Source organism: Phoca vitulina, unplaced genomic scaffold (assembly GCF_004348235.1).
Source record: "Phoca vitulina isolate PV1807 unplaced genomic scaffold, GSC_HSeal_1.0 scaffold20, whole genome shotgun sequence".
NCBI lineage: Eukaryota > Metazoa > Chordata > Mammalia > Carnivora > Phocidae > Phoca > Phoca vitulina.
The window spans coordinates 4043386-4068981 of NW_022589723.1; the positions used below are offsets into that span (position 1 = coordinate 4043386).

General features: G+C 35.4%; 1 protein-coding gene across 1 annotated transcript in view; it reads right to left on the reverse strand.

Moving 5' to 3' along the window:
* The window catches only part of AQR (aquarius intron-binding spliceosomal factor), a 111098-nt gene that overhangs the window by 18034 nt on the left and 67468 nt on the right, over window positions 1-25596 (reverse strand). The window contains exons 18-27 of the mRNA XM_032417944.1: window positions 23229-23407; window positions 20176-20343; window positions 18398-18567; window positions 14723-14964; window positions 12992-13138; window positions 12098-12167; window positions 9257-9367; window positions 6598-6707; window positions 3497-3632; window positions 1231-1440 (exon numbers count right to left, since the gene is read on the reverse strand). Of these exons, the coding sequence (XP_032273835.1) occupies window positions 1231-1440; window positions 3497-3632; window positions 6598-6707; window positions 9257-9367; window positions 12098-12167; window positions 12992-13138; window positions 14723-14964; window positions 18398-18567; window positions 20176-20343; window positions 23229-23407 (1543 nt within the window). The remainder of the gene's footprint in view (window positions 1-1230; window positions 1441-3496; window positions 3633-6597; window positions 6708-9256; window positions 9368-12097; window positions 12168-12991; window positions 13139-14722; window positions 14965-18397; window positions 18568-20175; window positions 20344-23228; window positions 23408-25596) is intronic.

Genomic DNA, 25596 nt, shown 5'->3' on the forward strand with positions numbered 1-25596 from the left:
TGCAGGGAGTCTGATTTCACAGGTGACAAAGGAGCATATAAGCCAGCCAGGGAACGAATGGCTGAGGTAACTGAGAGATGAGCAATAGCAGGAAGTTTGACCATTCCTAGGCTAGGACAGCTAAGGGAAGGAGGCAGTGGGACTGCGGTACCAGAATAAGCTACAACAACAATCATAGGAAGCCAGGCCAACAGAAACTGGAGCCATGGAAGAGATGAAACCCAAGACAATTGGTGGAGCAATATCCTAGCTTCTCTATTTCTGCCACATTTTTATTGGCTAAACCCAGCCAGAAGTCAGCTAATATGGGAAGCCAGGAAATTAAACCTCCAAGGATCAGGCCCACCTCTGACCGTGGCAGAAGATCCCCATAGAGCAGGGTAAAATGATGGACAATAGATATTAAATGAGGAGCAAACAAGCCCAAACCTAGTATCAAGTCCTATAAATTCTGAACATTATGTCATATTTCAGATATTTTTAACATTTTTGTTTTTTAAATAGTTAAAACATGACAGGTACAGGAGAGGGACTCTGTTTAAATCTCTCCCCACCCCTCCTAAGACAGCTACTATTATGAATTAAATGTTTTTATCCTTTTACTTTGTTTATATAATCATAAATATACTCTAATATTGTTTTGTAGGTTCTAAAATTATTATACTATATATTTATTATTCTGTACCTACCATCTATCCACCTACCCCCTACCAACACCACGCATTGATATTTACTGAACATATACTATGTGCCAGATACTTCTCTAGGAAGTAGAGATATCATCTTATCTAAAAGGTACAAAGACAAAACAGATAAAGTCACTGCCCCTGTTACCTGAGTAATCCTAAATCATCTTACTGTGGAATCTGAGCCTGAATGTGATCCCTGAGCCTGACTGGGGCTGCTATAGTCTTCAAATGTTTTCCATCATTTGGAAGTGGCAGTCTCAGATTCCAATTCAAAGAAACACTGTTGAATCTCTTGAGGGAAGCATTCCTTTCTTAAATGCTAACTTTTACACCAGAAAAGTCAGAATAATGGGGATTGAATTCAAATCTTAATTTTTACTCATTTCTTGAACTAAAACTATAAATGTTTTCAATAATCTCACTTAAAAGTAACAATCTGGTTTGTAAGATGTGAATATTCCACATTTACTTCATTAAAAACAAAAAAACCATCTAAACTTAAAGCCTTTAAAGGCAAGTTAAAAAACCTGAGAATCCTTACCTCAAGCTGAGTGAAGATTTTCTTAATATGCCTGAAACACCCTTCAGCAATTTCCATGTCTTCTTCATAAGATCGGCCTTTAAAAATGGGCTGAGGGGCATTTGCAAAGTATTCATGGAAAGGGAAGAAAGTGGAGACTTCCGTAACATCTGGCAGTGTATTACCTTTATTTTTCACTTTGCTAATATATTCTTCCCAACGAGACATGACCTATGAAAAAAAGGGACTTGAGATTAAAATTCCTAGCTAATTATTATGTTTTAAATGATAAAATAAAAAAGAAATCTAGTAAAAATAAGATCTACTAAGTAACGGGAAAGAAAAGCAATCCCTGACCTAACAGGACTATTTCTTATCTGAGTCACTGAGACAGAGGGCCCTTTTTTAAAAGTGACCTTTAAGATTATAGAAAAAAGGTTCTTTAATCAAAAACAGAAAAACTAGGGGTGCCTGGGTGGCTCAGTCGGTTACATGTCCGACTCTTGGTTTCAGCTCAGGTCTTGACCTCAGGGTCATGAGATCCAGTTGGGCTCTGCGCTGGGTGTGAACCCTGCGTTAAGATTTTCTCTCTCCCTCTGCCTCTCTTCCCCACACTGCCCACCACGCTCTCCCTCTCAAAAGAAAAAAATATATGTGTATATATAAAGATAAATGAAAATATAAATAATTTATAAATATATATAAACTGGAAAGAACCTCAGTGTCATCTATGGGACTTTATCTCAGACATAACAGATTCTCCATGTATACTCAAAATGGTATTACTGATGCTTAAAAGACAAAAAAACCAATTCTCTGGACAAAGAAATTCTGTATTTTTTCATTATCTCAGTTTTTCTCCATATATGGTTTTAGCAGCATTTTAGTAAATGCCAACCCTTCTCCCAGACCTTTATAATTTTTCCAATTCTCTTTAGTATATTTACAAAGCACTTCTGTTAAACTGAGTATATATTTGAAAGCTCATTTTATGACTTTTGTGATATAGTTATCCTGGTATGTTTTACTATGCCTCTACCATGCGGTTCCTGCTTAATCTCAATTTTGGTAATTCTCCCAGTCAGGGTTTCTCCAAGTGTGGTTCTTAGGCAGAACATCTGAGAGGCTAAATAAAGATTTAGATTCCTGGATACCACCTCCTACTGAAAGAGAAATCTCTGGGGACAGAACTTGACAATTTCCTTTTAAAATAACTTTCCCAATGTGATTCTTACATGTTGAAAATTGTTGATCTGTACTGTGAAGCTTCAAGTTTGTTTATCCCAAATCGATTACTTAAGCCTCCACAAATTTATAGATTATTTCTCCTACTTTTAAAGTAGTTTTCACTGAGAGCCTAGTGATTTTTATTTTGTGCCAAATATACATTTAGGCATGATCTTTACTCCATTATTCAAAGTTCTAAACTGCCTGAGTCCAATGCAGGCTACTTTGCAAGATGATGTATATCTTCTCTGTGTCACAAGAAACCATGAAATCTGATCATTCTGAATGGATTGAACTGGTCTGGGTATCTACTTATGAGCATACACCTATTCTTTCATATACATTTTAAAATTTCAATGTTACAATTTGGACTTAAAAATATACAAATAGCATGAGTACAAAGAGAACAAAGTTATATAAAATTCTCCATTATATGATTATGCCTTAATCTGCTTAAAATTATTAGTAAACTGACTATTAAGGTTTATTTTTGTTCATTTTATTTAGTTTTCTATTTCTTAATGGTTTTCACACCTAAAAAATTAACCCTAACCAAAGCAAAAGCACACCTCTAAACTGAAGTCAAAAGAATTTTTAACTTAAACTCCTACTTTGAAATTAGTTCTAAAACGTAATTTATTTTTGGAAATTTGAAAGGAGAATATGTTTTTCTTCATTAACTGATTAATATGAATAGAAGTAGGTTACAGAATGATACTTTATTACCACTGGGTAGCTAGCATATTTAGTTATATTTCTACAGTAATAAAAACAAAAAGAGAGACTAGAAAATTTGTCAGTAGCAAGAAAGAAAAGGGAAAAAAATTTAAAAAGTAGCAACATTGGCCTTTCAGTGAATGAGTCATCAAGCGAAGCTATTTAGCCAAGAAAATAAAAGATAATAGGAAATACAAACATTTAATATTCACAAATATAGCTTTGGCAACAGCATACATTTTAATCTACTCAACAAAAAAAATAGGCTTTCACGAAGAATTTCAAGAACCCATCCCAGTTTCCAACTGAAGACCGTATGATTTAAAAACTCTTAATCTCTTACCTGATATAAGAAGAAATAGCCTGCAGTTTCACACGTATATGAAGCATCTCCTGGAACTCCTAGACTCTTTTGCAATCGTTTGACTTCTTCTAAAAGTTCTATTCTTCGAGCCAGGACATAATTAACTCTTCCATATCTAGAAATTTCAAATAAGCAAAAAAGCAAAATTATGTAATGAAGAGATTTTTAAGCAAACTGTCAGCAAAACATTTAAGAAAATCGTAACGGGGTGCCTTGGGTGGCTCAGTCAGTTAAGCATCCGACTCTTGGTTTTGGCTTACGTCATGATCTCAGGGTCGTGGGATCGAGCCCCTCATTGGGCTCCATGCTCAGCACAGAGTGCTTGAGATTCTCTCTCCCTCTGCCTCCGGCCAACACCCCCCCACCCCCGCCCGCCGCTCTCTGTCTCTCTCTCTCTCTCAAATAAATAAATCTTTAAAAAACCATAATAAAAAGTATAAATGGCCAAACAGGAAAAAAAAAAAAAAAACAGTAGAAAACACTGTTTATATTTAATATAAGTGGTAGTTCTTGGATCAGTGTTGATCTGCAAACATGTTAGTTAGTGGTCTGTGAGGAAGGAAAATCAATTGTGTCTCTAAATGTACCATTTAATTCTTTTCTTTTTCTTTTTTTTTAATAACAAGACCTTCACAAAAAGGGAAACAGTACAGTGCATTCTGGTGCTAGTTCATCTCATCACAGACCAAGAATACATAGTTTACGGATTGGCTGCTTTGAATAACCCTGTTTTATACTATCCTAGAAGTAGATTAGTTCTAAAGGCTTCGAAAATTAATTTTAAAATGTATTTGATCATTCTTTGTTGTCCCAGCATGTAGCCTGGCACCTGAACCTAGTAGGTTCATAAATATTTGCTGAATGAGTAGGAAAACTGAAATTTGAAGAGTACCTGGCTCAGAGGCATGTAATTAAGAAAACAGCAGTGAATCAGAACTCTTTCCACAATAACAAAGTGCCTTCTTTCTTTTTTTTTTTAATTTTATTTACTCATGAGAGACAGAGAGAGAGAGAGAGAGAGAGAGAGACAGAGGCAGAGACAGAGAGAGAGGCAGAGAGAGAGAGAGAGAGAGAGAGAAGCAGGCTCCTAGCCGAGCAAGGAGCCCGATGTGGGATTCGATCCCAGAACCCTGGGATCATGACCCGAGCTGAAGGCAGATGCTCAACCAACTGAGCCACTCAGGCGCCCCAACAAAGTGCCTTCTATAACAACCTTTTAACATTAAACAAAAATTAAAATAGCGTAAACACTGCTGCTGTCATGTTTAAAGATTGGACAAAGAGGGAAATCATGTTCTTGAATGCCCCATAGATCAGAAATTCACCTTTGAGCCAGCAAGAATGATTGAGAATAAAGGGATATAAGACAGAGTCTATGTTTAAAGAATTTTCCAACTTAGAAGGATATAAATGTTACACCAGGTAACCTTTTTCTGTTTGCTTATCTAGAGTTTAATGCTTTTTCTGTAATTAACACTTTGGTAATGAGAAAAAATTGAAGATGCTTATAGAAAGTGTGTAATAAAAATACCAAAATTCTTGTGATATAGGGTTAAATTTAAAAAGCAATATACAATGGAACTCTATGTACTATTTATGCGATTATTCCGTAAATCTCAAATTATACTAAAAAAATAAGTCTTAACTTAAAGAAGCAATGTATACAACAATTATAAATAATAGCATGTTTACAGATGATTATTAAGAAGAAAACTAACAAAAAGTTGTTTTGGAGTAGTGGAATTATGGATAACCATTCCCTTTCTACTATCTCACAAAGTCTGAAAAATTTTCTTTAGGGAAAATGATAGTACTTTTATTATGAAATGATACTGTTTTTCGTTTTCATTACTATAAAAGGAGAGAAATGAAAGAATATGTCCAACTGAACAAGCACATACCTACTAATAAGACCTGGGACTTGGCTTATGTATCAGAAAGCAAAAAGTATTTTTGTTTTCAGAAAGTTGTTATTATCTGATATTTTTTTAAAGTTCTACTTCTATTATATTATAATATTTAAAAAAAACCTATAAATTCTACTGCAGTGTAATTATAATTACGGTATTTATTAGCATTTCACCCGCACCTTTATGTTCACTGAATGCTGGCTTATTAAATTTTAGAGTCTAGCCCACTCTTGTAAGTTGAATTTGAAGAAATATTCATGGCAAGAATTCAGAGAAGTATCTCTGGCTAATCCAAAATTAAGAATCTAGAGCCTCAAGTAACTTAATGTGTGTCGTTCTTTGCCCTATGATTTTTTAAAGCTAACAAATGTTTGGTGAGCTCTGTGATACAGGAACTCAAAATAGATGCAACATAATAATTTAACACTCCTTTAGCTCTTTTGATGTCTATGATCAATTTAGTCAAAGGTCATGTTTAATAGCCAAAGGCTGTATTAAATATGTGCAGCTGTTTGTTATGATTATGGTCTGAAATCATGCTTTAAAAATGGGTTTAAATATAAATAAATGAACTATTATAAAGAAAGTGTGAATAGAAAACCTAAAATACTAACAGCAGAAGAAATCTGATTTGTAAAATTTTAGTCATTTTATTTCATGTACTGTTAAACATAAAGTCCAGCTAAATGGCAATTAAGTAGCTGTAATAAGACTTACAACCCCAAAGCTTATACTGTCATTAATCTTCATTTGTGTTTCATTAAATGAGCCAATTTTTTAATTGATATCTAAAATACACGCAAATTAAATGTCTGGATGAAATGTGGAATCAGGTAAACTTGTACAGTTTGAGTTGGCAACATTAAAAATCACCTCAATAAATAGAGAACAAATGGCAATCTGCAATTTTAAAAAGATGAACAAGATAACTCTCTTTACTGAAGTAACTGTATTCTTTAGGAAAAAAAGGCATAAACACACAAAACTGGAGCTGAGGGAGATCATGACCAGACTTTTAGGTCAACTACAAGTAGGTTATGCTAGAACCTTTCAAAATCAAGTTGTATTATTCATGACTCTTGTCTCTCGGTGTTTCTTTAATAAAGAAAAAGTGGAGAAGGTTAAAAATTGTTTTGTATATCATTTCAAAACTCATCCCCATTTGCTCACCTGCTGAAATCTTTCTCTGTCTCCAGCTCTTCTTCCCCATGACCAAGACGCAGGAGGTGGCGCTCATCAATGTCTAAAGCCATGATCTTCTCAAACAACTGGTTCAGGGCCTGGAGAATAAAACAAAAAGGATGGTGGTGAATTTTAATGAACCAGCAGCTCCTTTAAAAGTAAGAAAAACTAACATTTAGAAAGACATAAAAGAATGAGCATTGTCCAGTCAGATAAGAATCAACTTCAAAACACAGAAAGAAACAAGTCTTACGTTAGGTCATTTACATTTTAAATGAAACAGTATTTTTCTTGATTTCTGATATTGTTGCCTATATATATTTGGCCAACTGAATAACTGAAAACCATCAAAACCATCTAATCATTAAATCTTTGCTTCTAATTTATGAAAAAAAGAAAGGCTTTGGATTAGTTTCTATTTTCCCCAAATAGTAACAGTTACTAAAATAATTAATAAACACACCAAGATTTCACTCAATAGAATATCCATGGGTTGCAGGAAACTGAAACATTTTTGTGGTTGAAGGACTCTCAGGCAGTGAGTGTGTAGGTAGAATGTATCAAGAGGACCACAGAGTGGAAAGATAAAGTGCATCATTCAAATCTTAGGCCAAAGGTCTAAAGTTCTCTATAACAACAATGAGCAGAGCACTCATTTATTGCAAACTATTCTGATGGAAGCCATCTAGAAGTCGCTCCTTTCTACCTATGAAATGCTCGTATTTAGGGTTCCCTTAAATCCTAGTATTAATTACCTGAACATCTGCAGTTACAATGTTTTGTGGAAAGGCAAAAGTTTCATTGTATGGAAAGATAATGCTAATTTTAAATACATCATTTAAAAATCAGCCAAACCTCTCTCTTAACCTACCATCAATCTAACCTTGCCCATGAAGTCACATCCAGTCTTATAAATATCCAGGTTATAGAATGTAAAAACAGATATCCTTTGCTATCACAATTCTAGCAGTTAGAGCTCAGATACTGAAGAAGTTAACATGAATTTTCAGAAAAAAATTCCCCACTATCCAAACTCTTGATGCTCTCCATCCAAAACCTGGGATCCAATGGATCAGACCACATGGCATTACTCACCATCCAAACTCAGGAACCACAAAGATTTAGAGAACAAAAAATACTCCCACATTGCACTCTCAGAAAAAACTGCAAGACTTCATTATGAATTAAAGTAATACTGAAGAACTGTTTGCAGTAAGTATGCAAATGAAGATCTGACAAATGAAACAATTGTAAAAAATCAACAAATCAACAATTAAATAGACATCACTGAGGATGATACGATTATTAGGGATCATTCATTAGCAAACAATGAAGTCTTCGGTTATATCTGTAAAACAACTTTCTCTGTAATTGTACTATACAAGTAGATCATAAGTAGATGATTCTACCGAAAAGTCATTATCAAGTTATGAAAAAACTTACTAAAAATACTATGTTAGAACAACAACAAATGAATTACTCTTTATTCATTTTAAGAATTGGGAAATAGGTAAGATTATTACAGATTAAATTTTACTAAATAGAAGAAAAAAAGGCCTTTACGTAATTTGTTTAATTAAGATAAAGCCTCGGTCAACTTTCTCCCCTGCACAATTTTAGTATACTGTATAATAACGCAACCACTTCTTACAAACTTCAAAGATATAAAAACAAGTGAATGAACTGGATAGCATTAGTCTTAAAAATCTGTAGATTAAAAGTTGACAAATAAAAGAGTAAGTGATATTTTGCATTCTAAAAACCCAGTGCTTCTTTGTAGATCAACTCTTTTAAAGAAGTGGCCACCTGAAATCACCATTTAGAAAACATAAGTATCTATGGAGGTTAGACTATCCTGCAAGTTTCATGAAGTTCTGAGAGCTGCCTTTCATGTTTTACAAAAGAGCTAGTGAATGTAGTTGTCCTACTCATTTCTATGATAGTGACAGCTTTGGAAGAACTACCATAGCACACACATAGATATAAAGATCATTTTTCAGACATTATTTATGTGAGAAAAGTTTGTTTTTATTGCTTTAGTGGTTTGTAAATGCCTTATGTATTGAATCTACAGCATAAAATAGTCCTTCCATGATATAAACCTCATAAGGATATACAACTTAATCCAGTATTAATACATTTGAGCCTTAGTCTTTTGGTAATATTCATTCTACTAAAGGATGAAAAATGTTACCAGTAATGGTTAATGCTTTCAATCTCAAAGTAAAAGCTTTAGCTTAGCATGGAAGGTGGTGGGGGTTGAGGGTGGGGAGCAATTTAATTTAATCCAAATATTTGACCATAAATCCAAGTAGTCTTCTTAGCTTTCCCGCATTTTGACCCTCTCCATTAGAAATAAAAGATTGTTTATATATTTTATATTGTGTATATATATATATTGTGTGTGTGTGTGTATATATATATATATATATATGTCATGACCAGTAACAATCCAAGAGTAACTCAACAGCAAACACTATACTCATCAGCCTTTCAGTATTCTGTCGTACCTATGGTCAGTTTATCATACAAACAGAAATCTCCATTGTGCTTTCATTCACTCCCCACTCCTTTATCTCCCCTACCATCCATCCTACATATGTGAGTACACATGCACACACACACACACACACACGCACACACTCACCTGATTAGAATGAGTAACAATCAGAGTCCTCTGCTCTGGGAAATTATGGTAGATGTTGGATATGATTTGGACTGCAACATCTGTTTTTCCAGTACCTGGTGGACCCACAACCTAAAAAGGAGATGAACACATATCAAACTACTAAGTTATCAAATTGTTAGAAAATGGACATTCTAAAACTGAGATATAAATTTAAAAAATTGCTGGATGAGTTCAATAACAGAATGGACAAGATAGTCAGTGAAGGTGAAAACAGAGCAATATAAATCACCCAACCCAAAAAAATAAGCAGAAAGAAAAGATTGAAAACAAATGAATAAACAGAGCCTCATGAATCTATGCGACAATACTAAAAAGTCTAACATTTATGTTACTGAAGTCTTAGAACAAGAGAAGTTTACAGCATAGAAAAAATATATGAAGAAATAATAGCTGAAAACTAAAATCTGGCAAAAGACATTTTAAATCTACAGACTCAGGAAGCTCAGCAAACTCCAAATAGAATAATCCCAAAGAAATCCAAGCCCAAATACATCTTAATTAAATAGCTGAAAATTAAAGAAAAATTCTTAATAGCAACCAGAAAAAAATGATACATTACATATAGCAAAAAGATGTTTGAAGTGACTGTGGGTTTCCCTCAGAAACCACAGAAGCCAGAAGGAAGGGGAATAACATTTTAAAAGTGCTGAAAGGAAAGAACTCCATAGAAGTCTATGTCCAGTGAAAATATCTTTAAAGAATGAAGATGATTCAGAGACATTCTCACATGAAGAAAAACTAAGATATTTCATTGCTAGCAGACCTACTTTTTTTTTTTTTTTTTTTAAAGATTTTATTTATTTGACAGAGAGAGACACAATGAGAGAGGGAACACAAGCAGGAGGAGTGGGAGAGGGAGAAGCAGGCTTCCCACCGAGCAGGGAGCCCGATGCGGGGCTCAATCCCAGGACCCTGGGATCATGACCTGAGCCGAAGGCAGATGCTTAATGACTGAGCCACCCAGGTGCCCCGCTAGCAGACCTACTCTTAAGTGGTAAAAGAGTTCTTCAGACAGAACGGAAGTGACATCAGAGCAAACTTAAAATATCAGGAATGAAAGAAAAATGGCAAATTTATAATAGATTCTTCTCTAGAGTTCACCCCTTTAAGATGTTTGACTTTCTGGGGTGCCTGGATGGCTCAGTCATTTGAGCGTCTGACTCTTGATTTTGGCTCAGGATATGATCTCAGGATTGTGAGATTGAGCCCCGTGTCAGGCTCTGCACTCAGTGCAAAGTATGCTGGAGATTATCTCTCCCTCTCCCTCTGCCCCTCCCCGTTTGCGTGTACACCTATGCTCGCCCTCTCTCAAATAAATAATTTAAAAAAATGTTTGACTTTAACATTGCCTGACAGTATTTTCAATGTATATAGACACAATATCCATAACAACTACAATATAAAAGGGAAAGGGACCTACATGGAGGTAAGGATCTTTTATTCAACTTAAGAGACAAAATAATGATTCTAAGTAGACTGTGAAAAATTAAGTATCTTATACTGTTAATTCTCTAGAGCAGCCACTAAGAAAAAACTATGTGAGATATAAAAGAACACAATAAATTAAAATGAAACACTAAAAACTATGTAAATAACCCAAAAGAAAGTAAAAACAAAAAAAGAGAAACAGGAACACAAAACAAAGGGAATAAACATAAAATAAATAATAAAATGGTAGGCCTAAATCCAAATGTATCAATTGCATTTAATGTAAATGGTCTGAACACACCAATTAAAAGAGACTGTCAGAGCGAAGAAAATAACATACCCCAAATAGATGCTGTTTACAAGAAGTTCACGTCAAACATTAATAGGTAGGTTAGAAATAAAATAATGGGAAAAGACATACCATGCAAACACTAATCAAAAGAAAACTGTAGTGGCTCTATTAATATCAAAGTACATTTCAGAACAAAAAAAATTACCAGTGATGAAAAAAGACATTACATAATAATAAATGCATCAATTCACCAAGAAGACATTACAACCTTGAATATGTATGTATCTACCCATAAAGCTTTAAAAAACATGAAGCAAAAACTGAAAGAAATGGAAGGAGAAACAGATAAACATGTAATTGTAGTTGGAGACTTCAATACTCCTCTTTCAGTTATCAACAGACATAGTAGGTGGAATATCAGCAAGGACAGAGAAATATTGAACCAAATGAATCTGACATATATAGGACATTCCACCTCAAAACAACAGAATAAACACTCTTTTTAAGTGTGTTGAAATATTCACCAAGAGAGATCATATCCTGGACCACAAAACAAACAAATTAAAAAAGCAAAAATTGCTTTTAAAAATTAAAAATTAATTAGCAAATTAAAAAAATAAAAAATTGAAATCACACAAAGTATTGTCTCTGACCATAAAGGACTTACACCAGAAATTAGTAAGTGGAAGATTTAACAGGAAAGTCTCTAAATACTTGGAAACTAAACACACTTTTAAACTGGTTGTCAGCAGGCTTTATCTGTAAAAGGCCAGCAGGTAAACATTTCAGGCTTTGCAGGCCATATAATCTCTGCTGCAAGTATTTTAACTCTGCTGTTACAGCACAAAACTGGGCAGGGGCAATTCATAACCAAACAGGCATAGCTATGTTCCATTAAAACTTAATTTATGAATACTGAAATGAGCAGTAAGCAAAATCTCCATATGCAAACAATGCCACAATGACTTACAAACACTTAAATTCAGTTGGGCTTTTGTGCTTCAAATATACTCTAAACATTTGAGGCCTACTTCTTGTCTGAATCCATGTAAAAACATGTGTAACAATAGTTCTCTTACCATAGTTAGCCCAGGCTGCATTCCAGCACGGATAGCCTCTATCTGTGTGTGAGTGAACTGAATTGTATTACTGCAAATAAGAGTAAATAAAAAGTTGGTTAAAAACACAGATGAACAACACTTGGTAAAACTTTAGACAACAATGACCGGAGGTCTAAATGTCTCCTCTGTATATGCCCCATTCTCCCAATCTCTTCTCCCCTGGGTGGGTGGTTGTGTGAGTGTGCATGTGCATGTATGCGGTAAAACAAAAAACAAAAAACCATGAGATCTACCCTCTTAACAAACTTTAATACAGTATTGTTAACTATAAGAACAATGTTGCATAATATGGTATTGTTAACTATAAGAACAATGTTGGATGGCAAATCTCCAGACTTTTACATCTTACAAGACTAAACCAATCTCTTCTGAATGATTCCCTTCACCTCCATCCTCTAATGACCAACTAAAACTGAATGAATCTTACGGAAAAAAAAGACTACAATTATTTTTCAATATACTTATCCCATCTTATATTTCACCTGGAATGTCAAAGTTCCAGTTCCCAATCTAATACCATATATAATGCTACTTTTTTAGTCATGGCACCCATGCATGAGGGTAGCTGCTACATGTAACACGTGGTCTTGAAGTAAGAATGCTGTGCTCAAATTAAGGTAGCCCTTTAATATTTATTTCTCATAGTACCCAAAAATGTTTCTTTTGGAAATATAACTACAGAACGACCAAAAATGTCTGAGCTATTTAGCTGTCTGACAGAATACAAGGAAAGAGGGTCCAGAAACAGAAGCTTCCTGGGGTTTCTAAAGGATCAGTAAATTTTAAACTATTATTAATCCAAAATAGCAAACTATTATTTATTATTACAATTAATACAGACAGTAAAATTACCGTTTGGGTTGGTTGTAAGGATAAGGACCCCTATTAGGAATGACATGAGGTTCAACAATTAAGGTTTTTGCCTCTTCAATATCTTCATCTTCACCATCTGCATCTTTCCTTTTCTTCCCTTTTCCACTCCTTACTGGAAAAGTTATCCTACAAGACCAAAATCTTTGTTCATTTTTACAATTAATGTTTACCAAGCACCTACCTTGCGCATGACATTGTATGGAGGATAATCAGATCAGAAAGAAATATTTATGTCTTAAAGGAACTCACTATCTGTACATATATTCTGAAAAGAGTAGACTTAAAAGCACTAAAATGTGTGTTAATGGTGTTCAGATTAGAAAAAGTCAACTGATTAAGGGAGAATCAAAGAAGGAGCATTTCTATAGTTATATCCATGCACTATGAAGTGCTTTACACACTGTCCCTCCTTAAGTAAGAAAAGGCTTCATGGGAGAGATGGCAGCAAAGATGAGTTTCAAAGAAATTAGACATACGAACATGGAAGGGAAGATATTCTGGGAAGAAGTAAGACTATAGTTTCAAGTACAAGTGGCCAGTTTTGCCAGAACGGTTACAATAGAGAAAATAAGGCTAGAGAGACAGGCTGGAGCCCTGTTAGGAGACTCTTGGGAGTATCAAGCCTTTAAGGCAGAAGTTCTTTTTCTTTTTCTTTTTTTTTAAAGATTTTATTTATTTATTTGAGAGAGAGAGAGAGAGAGAGAGAGCACGAGCAGGGGGTGGGGGGCAGAGGGAGAGGGAGAAGCAGGCTCCCTGCTCAGCAGGGCTCGATCCCAGGCCCCTGAGATCATGACGTGAGCCAAAGACAGACACTTAACCAACTGAGCCACCCAGGTGCCCTAAGGCAGGGCAAAAGTTTTTAGCCTGGGGTTGGAACACCTCAGGAGGTGAGGTCAATGAATACATTAAAATTAAACTAAAAAAAAAAAAAAGAATTCTCTATGTGCACTTTTTCCATGTAATAGAATTCAGGGAAGAGCGATGAGTTGCTGCTTCAGGTACTTTGTTCCATTTCTACTCAAAATTAAAACCAAAGCTCCTTTAACATGAATTGTAACTATATTGTGAATATGTAAGTTTTGTGAAAGCAAGTAAGCTTAAAAGAAAAACAGAATTTTTTCCCTGAAAACAAAAGAAAGTTCAACATCCCATGACTATGTCCATTAATTAGGAAATATACCAGATTATACATAATAGACAAAGGCATATTTCTTTAGTCAAATACTATAAGTATGTTTATATATAATGCTCTTCAGACAACAAGCACTTACTGGTCCCTGTTAGACGTGAGGCTACTTTTATTATGGTCTTTTTTTTTTTTGAAGATTTTATTTATTTATTTGACAGAGAGAGACACAGTGAGAGAGGGAACACAAGCAGGGGAAGTGGGAGAGGGAGAAGCAGGCTTCCCACTGAGCAGGGAGCCTAATGCGGGGCTCGATCCCAGAACCCTGGGATCATGACCTGAGCCGAAGGCAGACGCTTAACGACTGAGCCACCCAGGCACCCCTACTTTTCTTATGGACTTAAAACAGTTTTCTGTACTAAGAAACGGAGTCAAATAAAATAAATTTATCCCAGTCATTATATGGTGAAGGTAAAGACTGCCCAAACAAAATCAAGATATTCAAAACTTTAGCTACAGTCCAATGGCCTATCTCACACAGGCTACAGAAAGCTTGAAAGGAGTATATCCAGTTCTGACTTTACCTGAAAGGGGGTATCTGTAGAGCTGGGTCATCCACAGTTACTTTAACATTATGACCAGGAAAGCTGGTTTTTAAATGCTCAATGGAGAGAAATGTATCATTGAAATCAAGAGTGGCAATCTGATTGGGCATTTTTGAATAATGTGCACTACTTGGATCCCCATAACCTAAAATGATGTCATGCAGCCAGTCAGGTACCACACAATCAGTATTCATCAGGTTCCGAATGGTCTCCAGCACAGCCTGCCAGTGAAAGGACAGAAAAGGGTTGTGTCAAGAAGCCATCTCAAACATTTGCACTTCACTGGAATGCAGAGCTGGCTGCACTAATCCGAAATTCCCGAGTGTTTCAGGGCAAGAAGCTATTTTCTGCTGACAGGTGCTTGGCTAGACTAAATCAACAGCTATATTTTCAGCTGATACCATACACTGAGTTAAACAAAAGACCAAACTTAGCAAGGACAGTTTATCCATTGGGAGTTCATTTAGACAGAATGTCATAAATGAGTTCATCACTTGACTCCCGTTGGGTAGAATGAAAACCTAACCAGGACTACACAACAACAAGAAAATATTATAGAACAAACCCTTAAAGAGGATGCTTCCTCTTAGAAATTCCTGGAGTCTTCTCCTCTTTATATTCCATAGTTCCTCAATGTTAAGACGACACACAACCAGAAGCATATTAATATATGCCTCAGTTGTGAAACATCTCATAGTTTAAAAATATTAAAATTAACAGAAGAAATAAAATTAGAAATTTTAAATTAAAAATAGACAAAAAGATAAAAGTGAAATGTCAAATAAATTTCAGAATAAACATTCTACAATAAAAAGTCATTATAGTTATTAACATATACATTGTCCAAATTACCAAAACTCAAGGTAAACTTTTAGACTTTCTAATAATTACTTCGAGAAAGCGCTCTATCCCATATATGGAAATCAGAAGGCTAGGCTATTAATTACAAAGAATAAAATAACAAAACCAACCATTTTTATGTTATAAATGCTATACACTACAACAGGACAACTAAGTAACAGCACAGTGTATGTTAATCACACTCTTATCACATCACCTTGTTTTATTTTCTTGCACTAATCACTACCTGAAATTCTCTTATTCATGTACTTAGTTACCTGTTTATCATTTGTCTAATCCCCACTAGAATATCATTTCCATGAGAGCAGGGATCTAGGAAGTTTGACTATGAGATGGGCAAATCACTGGATGGACAGATAAATGAGTATGTTCACATAATGATGGATAAAACAAGAGCTCTACTCTCTAAGAAAATTAAATTTTTAGTAGGGAGATGAAATATGTCCTTAGCAATGACACAAAGCAGCAGAATTTGGTCCACAATACAGAGTATTACAAAATACAATGAGAACACAGTTCCAAGTAGGCGAGAGATGCATGCAGGGAAGACTTTTGACCTTAGGAAAGGTTTCATGGAGGAAAGTGACATTTCAATTTAGCTCAAAGCAGAGGATCTGCGAAGGAGCTGTGGTTTATTTCATCATTAATGGAAAGTCAAAGAAATGTTTTGAGAAGCTGACTGAAATGATCAGTGGAGGCATATGAAAAACAGGTGACTGACTAGGAGGAGAACAGAGCTAGGGCAGAGGAAGCGATTTAGTGCAACTATTCAGGCAAGAAATAAAACATCCAGGTCAGAACAGGCACTGTACGAATTGGGAAAGAGAAAAGGAAATAAGGGATGCTGCCCAGGTATATAATAAAACACTGAAGACACCAAAAGAGCATTTGTCCTTTTCCCAAACACAGGAAAGTTAATCACTGCCCCTGTTTCTTGGATTGGAATCTGAATGCCTCTTTTGACCTCCCATGACACTTTTTTGTTGTTGTTTTTTAAAGTTTACTTTTTTTAGTATACACCGAACGTGGGGCTAGAACTCACAACCCTGAGATTAAGAGTCGCATGCTCTTCCGACTGAGCCGGCCAGGAGCCCCTTCCATGACACTTTTATCTGCATCCTTCTTATGACTTTTGGCACCTTCTAACATTTCATGGTAGTTATTTGTTTATATTTTTAACTTCCCTTATTAGTAGTCTAAACTCCCTAAAAATATAAGCTGTGTCTTACTCATCTTTATTGGCTCCATACAACTTAGCACAACGCCAGACACATGGTGGGCATTAAATAAAATGGTCAAATGAATGAACATAAGGAAGGAACTTTTTTCGATTTTTAGTTAAGTGACTGAAATTCAATCATTACTGAGAAACAAAACAGAGACAAACAAATGAGACCCTGCCCTCACAGACCTGCATTCTAATGGTGAAGTCAGATAAATAACAAATATATAGTCACCAGGTACAACAAAGACTGTGAGGAGAAATGAAGACAATTGGATTAAGAATGAGAAGAAGGGGAGATGCTACTTTAGGTAAGGTTTCCAGAAAAAAGCTTCTCTTAGGAGTTAACATCTAAGCAGAGTTGCCCACGTGCAGTGAGGGAACGAACCAGGTAAATACCTGGGAGGAAGACTGTGTTGGTAGAGGGAACACCATGGACAAAGGCTTGGATTCTTAAAGAACAGCAGAAAGGTCAGCACACCTGGCATGGAGTGAATCAGGAAAAGGTGTTAGAAAATGATGCTGGGAGAGGTGGCCAGAGGACAGATAATGAAGGAGCCTCTTGGATTACAGTAATAATTTTCTACTGCGAGGGGAAACCATTAAGTATGTTGAACAGGGTACCAAGGCATAATTCATATTCTATCACTATGTGGAGAATAGCAGAAGGGGAGGGGCCGTCAAGAATGGAAGCAGGGATGTGAGAGATGAAGGTGTCTTGGATGTGGCGTCAGTGGAGGTGGTGAGCTAACCAGACTGACTGATGACCTGGATGCATGGTGTGAGACAAAAAGAAATCAAGAATAGTTCCGTTGTTTTCTCTTCAACTATAGGGCAAAATGGGGAATAAATTCCTTTGTATGTGAAGTCTTCTTTTTTTAATCACAAGAACAGGGGAAAAAAAAGGTAATAAACTGATAATGCATAAGAAGCACTATGTTTTGGGGGGAGAGAAAAAAGAAATGTACCTGTGCAGAAGGTAGTGTTACCAAATGCTAAAACCATTCAATGTTTACGTTTTATAATATAGTAGTTTCAGATAATTGAAAAAATCTTCTATCAAAACTCCTTATCTCCATTAAGTTATAAAAGTAAAATTCTCTAGCCCCAAACCTCCCTTTTCCTGCTAATGAGTAAAACACATTATATCATAAAGTAATTCTGAGCTACGGGGTTTCACATCTGTATTGATAAAGTGATTTGGAAGTACACTTACTTTTAATTTAAAAAAAGAACTCCCAGGAAACAAATAAACAAGCAGTTTCCTTTACCTTATACTTGCTATCCTGAGCATCTAATATACAAAAAGCAAGGAAGGAGGCTGACCTGGATTAATTTATATTGTAAGTTTCTAAACTCATCGAAAGACAAAATAGATTTAGTAAATAAATTTTCTTAAGTTGTTATATTTAGTCTACATGTTAATAATATAAGAGAATTACTTAGAATCAGAATAAAAGCAGTGATCATTTCCTTAACAAAGCATTCTTTTACCCAGGATCTATGTATTTATGTTTTAGAAGTTACTCAAATCGGACACAGTACCTTCAATTATATGGCCTAAAAATTACCTTAAAGTTATTTTCCTTTGGTTTTCTCCTCATTATGATATTGAAAGTTTCATACACATCTTCTGCTCCATTTTGTATAGTATTGGTCATATCTTGTTGATACTGATTTGGATCCAAGAACACTCTAAATGTCCTTGACTCTCCTCTAAGATTGGGTCTTGGCTCAGGTCCTAGACATTTTGAAAAAGTTTGATAAGTGAAATATATACTTTTCAAATACCAAAGTAACTTAGCAGTATTCCTTTTCTAGAAATGATGAGTAAATTCTCCACACTAAACCCCAGTCCTTCCCCTGACTAGAACGTTTTCCACTCATCCATTTCAAATGCCTAGAAGCTGAAAATATTTTCTCCTTTCCCTAAATTCTTCCTATTTCTTTCCCAGAAAAATGTTTGTGATGTAATGTTTATGATGCAATGCCATGGACTGCAATTGTCTGTATATGTCCTCAACCAAAATAAGAGCCCTAGAAGTCAAACAACTTTACTTTTGTCAGTTATTCAGAGCTCCTATTACCTAGCTTACCTAGCGTAAGCACTCGACTGATCACTCTTTTCATCCTTCCACATTCCATTCCTAATATCACCAGTGTGAAAGGAAATTTCATATACTAATAGCTGAAAGCTGAGAGGCTTTTTCTTGCCCCTTTGCCTCGTCTCCTTACTTTTGTCTTAGTCCTCTAACGCTGGTCCCAATATGTGGCCTTACGTTTATTCCACCTTTCCTATTTTCTTTTATTTTAGCAGTAAGGTCAGCTTAATTACCAGCACTTGTAGCAATGGTGCAACCTTAAAATGACAGGCAGTAGAAGTCAATTCAAGTTCTGAGAGAAGTTTAGTAAACAAATTGGGAAATAAGCACTGGACATAGATGCAGTTATAATTTAACAGTAAGTACAACAAGAATGTCAGGACAAGATGAAGAATTTCAAAGAAAAGTCAATGATAAGCCTAAGAAATCAAAGAGCTGACAAATCCTGTAAGGCGGTATTTCTAAATGGGGTAATGTTTGCATGTTAGGTATGACGATTCCTTCTACAAGGCAGCTCTGTTTAAATTTCTTTTCTTTTTTTTGAGAGACAGTGGGGGCACGTGCGCGCATGAGTGGGTGACGGGAAAGGGGCAGAGAAAGAGGGAGAGAGAGAATCTTAAGCAGGCTCCAGGCTCAGCACAAAGCCTGATTCGGGGCTCAATATCACGACCCTCAGATCATGACCTGAGCTGTAATCAAGAGTCAGACCTTAACCAATTGAGCCCCCAGGCGCCCCAAGGCAGCTCTGTTTAGATGTTTAGCATCCCTAGCCCCCATCCATCAAATGCCAATAGCTCACCATCCCCCACTCCTACCCCGGGCACAGGACAAGATAAATACCATCATACATTTCAAAATGCAGGGTAGTGCTATTCCCAATTGAGAGCCACTGCTACAATGAATCAAATCAGTAAAACTTAAGAAGGAAAAATTAGACAAATATGTCATAAGAAGTGTTTAGAGGTTTTAAAAAAGCAATACTGTAAAGTATTATAAAAGGAAAGTTTTAAATAAAGGTAATTTCAAAAGATCCTGTCCTTTTCAATATCTAACAAAAAGTTTAGAAACCATATTATTTATTTCTAAAAGTGGGTGCTAGGTACCTTACATATATTTTATATATAATTCTTTGTGTTGATTTAGTATGTAAAATAACTAAAAAATATTACCTAAGATGCAAAAAGAAAAAAGGCACAGAACCTTATCATTATGTACACACACGCTTTCAAAACTACAGATCGCCATACCGTCTTCAATGACACGCCCTTTATCATCCAGCATGCCCTGGATTTCACAGCCTCTCACATAAACCAGGCCAATCTGTTCAATAAAAGGTCTCCTCCGGTCAAACTTAGTACCATAAGGTTTTGTGGGCCGTACAGTAATTAAAAAACATACATCATGCTTACGAAGACCTGGTAAAACATAAAGACATTTTCACTTATTAGAATATCATTGTTTTTAGTCCTTTGATGGCAAATTCTCATCCTCTTTAAGAGATATAAGAAACATGTAAAGTACCAGAGGTGATCAATGATTATATTTGCATTGTAATATAATTATGGGTTTTCCTATAATCTTTAAAATTCAATGTTTGACAGGAATAATTAAAGTGAAAACTTCTCTTTATATTAAAATTATAAACTTTTATGCCATGAATACATTACTGAATAAGCCCTCCAAGTCATGTTACAGCTCCAAAATTGGATGCTCATAATTCTTATTTTTAGCATTCTTAATAACTAACTGAAAATATGGTTGGCATATAATCCATCTATATCATATTCAGCAGGTTTCTAACATCAGTTTAAACTATCCATCACTATCAGTCCAACAACAGTCTAACTGCATTCCCTGAAAGAGGTCAACTCAAGAATAATTCATCAAAGCACAAAAGCATTGTTTACAGATATCATATTGAGAACATGGTTGAATATACATAGTTTCATTTGGCAAATAAAAATTTTATTAAGTAAATGTCCAGAAATAGGAAACTTGTACCAAAGTCCATAGCTTCTCAGTCATTAGACCCAATACTGGACTCAACTGGATCCCCAGCTCTATTATAAGTAGAGACATGGGAAGACAAGGGACATAAATTTAGATCACATATCCATGTAATGTCATATCACTTAATCTTCATTGCTTTCCTGATTTGTTTTGTTAGCCACTGTAGGACATAAATGCAAACTTAAATAGTCTGCTTGCTCATAACCGTGGTAATAAGATATACAACTAAATCAAATCAGCAATGTCAGTGTGTAGCTAACAGTATTGGGACCATTCTGGTTTGTCTTAATATGGACTGGGGTTTAAGTGTGCTAGCAATAATTGCTCTGATTCATAATAATGACTTTATTGTTTACTTCCCAACAAATTAGAAGCAGGAGAAGCAACGAGAACTACTACACCAAGGCAGATCATTTCACTGTGGGACATCTCAGATCTACATTAAAAAAACCCTTATGTAACAGTGAGCTCAACTATTTTCTCCCTTCAACCATTTGTATCCACTCCATCCTGGCTGTGCCTTCTGGAGCAGAATCCAGCATTTCTGTGTCCTTAATTCAGTTTCCTTAATTTTAAATGGGGAAATGGAGAAGATATGGGCCTGAACGTCATACCTTTTTGAAGGAACAAGAAGAATGTTTTATATATTTAGCTTAAACTCTTCAAAACTATTGTTTCTACAGGACAATATTCATTACTACTTCCAGAACCTCCCTCTCATTTTTTGCCTCCATTTTCTATTTAGTTACTCCATCTGTGATCAACACAGGGAGTGAATTTTGGCTCTGGCCTCCCAGAAAACACTTTTCTCCCCACCATGCCCCATATTATGAATCACTTGTTCCACAATACCCTACTGTTCCCTCTCTTGCCCATCAAAATTTATCCATTACATTTCTCATTCTATCAGAGGCCTATGTTTAAAAGGATGAAAGGGAAAAAAAAGACTGTTTAATGTCCTTCTGATAGAAGTCTCCAAAGTAATGAAGGAAAGGAGTTTAGGTAACTGTGTAAAACAGTGTTTATTTTAATACTTTCTTAAATGCCAAAGGTAGTAAGTATAAAACCTTCTCCGGCAACTTAATGTCTCTCTTAAGATTTAGCAACAATAAAGATATACAGTACTCTAGATGTGTAACGCACTAGATTAGATTGGAACTCTTCTGAAGGATCCAGGAATCATAGAAACAATCTGTCACAAACTACACCCACTACAGTGGCCATTTGTTAAACATGTGGCCAGCTTTGCTGCTGGATTCCTTCAGAATTACTGGATAAACGTATCATATAGTCCCTCTGGTTATAAACAGCTATACTGGGAGCAATAATTTCTGACAACTGACCCATTCAGGGACTATCCCTTTCCTTCTGGCATGCCAAGAAGGTGGAAGGAGATAAAATCTACCGGCTACTGTTTCTCACAACAGGACAGCAAGTAAGAGCTCTCACAGACAGCTGGGAGAAAAATATAAAAGTGCCACTTAAAAATTAGGTCATGTGTCAGTTCTGGCACAGGTGTTATCAATGTTTTCAGTCTTTACTTGGCTTAGTAACTCTGAACAAATCTGCCTCTAAATAAAATTCCTTGTGACACAGAACTCCTGCCCCTAAAATCTTGCCTAGGAAATAACAGGGGAAATAACTCATCTAATTTCTCTGCATCTATTATTTATCCTTGAATACACTTAATATCACTAATTCTTTACCTAACTTCCTCCCTTTGGTACAAATAGTTAAACTATTATTATTTCTTTCTGAGATGTTTTATGAGATCCCCTTAAATTCCTTTTGAGTTTGTCTAATTTTGATTTTGTATCTTTATTTTCCAGCAACTGTATGCATCCCTATTCTCTTCACTTTGGTGACTTTTCTCTCTTAAAAACACCAATTTTCTTTACTACCTCTGCATGTGTGCAGGTTATGTGTGGGTTTTCCTCCCTTTCTTTAGTGAATAGTAATATTTTGATTCTTTTTATACTGATCCTACAAATTCATAAATATTGTCTTACTAAATTTGGGATTTAAAGAGGTCCTCTCAGCTTTGCAAACTGCAATTTTCAAAATACTGTGATGATATGCATGCTATTTTATACTTTTTACTAAAGTATTAAGACATTTAATTGTTCTTGTATGTTCCTTGATATTTTTACTACTAGTAATTATAAAGACAATTTTTAAAGATAAATTTCATAAACGTTTAGAAAGGTAATGCTTAGTAAAAGTGCTTTGCCAATTTTCTATACACTAAAAAGGCAAAAATGTAACTTAATTTTTTGAAATACAAAATTACCTTCCCATTCATCTTTGATGTGATCTCTGACATTCAGATTGATGGTAACATCCGCACGAACTCGGGTTGGCCAGTTTTCACCTATGTTGGGCTTGGCAACCTCAACTACAGTGAAAGCCACGATAGGCTGGGCCATTCGTGCCCAACCACCAAACACTACACCACCATACTCAGATTGCCTGAAAACCAAAGAAGTGCATGATTACTCAAACAAAAAAATGACTTTTCCCCAACTTCTGGTCAAGTAAAATTAGTAAGGAGGAACACATATTTAGCTACTAAGCCCTGACATTAGTAACTTTTATTAATAAACTTAAAACAAAAAACAAAACAAACCAAAAAAACAAAGTCCCAATATATAAGGAATATACTCAGTAGAATGAACAGGCAAATATGGTCCAGTAAAGAAAGGGAAGTAGAGAAGAGTATCTCCCCCACCACACACAGGAAAAAAAAAGGTAACCCTATATACAGAGAGCAGAGGCATTTGGTCAAAGAACAATCTATCCCAGGGCTCCTGGGTGGCTCAGATGGTTAAGCGTCTGCCTTCGGCTCAGGTCATAATCTCCGGGGTTCTGGGATTGAGGCCCTCATTGGGCTCCGCATCAGGCTCCCGGCTCAGCGGGGGGTCTGCTTCTCCCTCTCACTCTGTGCTCTCTCAAATGAATAAATAAAATCTTAAAAAAATAATCTATAATAATAATAATAATAACAGAGTAATCTAGATTATAATAATGTAACAATAATTCTTATCCTTTTCCTCTCTTCATCAAGATAGTCTCAACTCCTTATATTTTATGTATTTCGATATTTCTATAAGCTGTTTTAGAATAAGCTGGAATTTTAAAAATTAAAAACAAACCAACAAATGATAATATCTATGCAAATGCTTGCTTTAGGGCATAATATTTAAATCATTTAAAAGATACTGCCATGGATTGGGGGTAAAGATAATCAAGCTAGTTGTAATAACCAGAATCACTAACATTCAAATACCCATTCATTCTTCTTATGTTAGTCTAACTGGTGCTCTAGATTTTACATTGTTATCCGGGAAATCTATAACGTAAATACTGCAGCAGCACTCCGAAACTGGAAAGTACTGCCAAAAATGACATACTTACACAGATAAAGAAAAGCTACCCCCCAGGTAAAGGCTTTGTGTTATAAGAAAAAAACTGTAGAACTTCACAACATCAAAGAGTGAAACTAATTAAAATAAAAGTTCTGCATCCAGTGACTTGCTTAGTACAGGGAGTTTCTAAAAGGTTTTATCTTGTGTCTAAACCCTTTTGTAATAACTATTACCTCCTCCATTTTTTACACTTTTACCACAGTATAGCTTACATACCATAAAATTCATTCACTGTAAATGCACAATTCAATGATGTTTTAGTAAATGTGCAGAGTTGTGCGTCCATCACCACAATCTGAGAACACTTCCATCCTATGCATAAAAGACCCCTCTCATTTGACTACAGTCAATCCTGTTACTACCCCCAGGCAACCACTAATCTCTTCTCCCCAACTGTTTTTTCTTCCCTTATAAAATCTACCTGCAACATGAAGGATTAAAAAGGACAGATTTCTGCCCCTCATAAATACTTTCTCCCTTACGTTGCTCAGTGGTTTCAGCAGCCTGAATACATGATCGTTAGTACCAAGCACTGAGTAAAATTTATGCCCCGACTTTTCCACCTTCAGCACACAAGAAACAGATAGAAGCCTGGCCTCTTTTTAGATCTCATTATTTTTAAAAGCCTTCAGTGATGGGCAATTAGGAATGAAAATCTAGAAAAATTTATATCACAAGTTAACTCCCAAAAGTGACATTTTCTTTCCCTTAGCAGAAAATAATGTAAGTTAAAAAAAATGTCCTTTATTAATAGACCATAGAACTCTTAAGTATTTTTGCTTTATTTGGCATTTAAGTAAAATATAAGTGAATTCTATTTGATAAACTGCTAGTTAATAAATCCCTAGTTTGCAAAATGGCCAAAATTAGGTCCAGAATATGAGCATGTAAACCCAAGGTTAACCATAAACTGAAAGGAAGCTTTCTGATCAAGCACACCCTGGGGGTCCAAACAGTGGGCAATAATTCCAGCAAAACTGTGGGCAGGGATGATCAGCCAGCGAGTATACAAACCTCACAGTGCTAGCCTGCCTACTGACTCAACTGATTATTAAGTCAAAAATATTTTATGTTATGTTTTATAGTCTCACCCAGAATAACTTTTCACATAATAACTAATTAAAAAATAGAACTGTGTATGAAATAAAATGTGGAAGTGAAAAAAATAGATCATAATCATAGTGTCCATGTAGCTCTCTGTAATTAGTAAGGAGAGAAGCCTGGAAGATACCT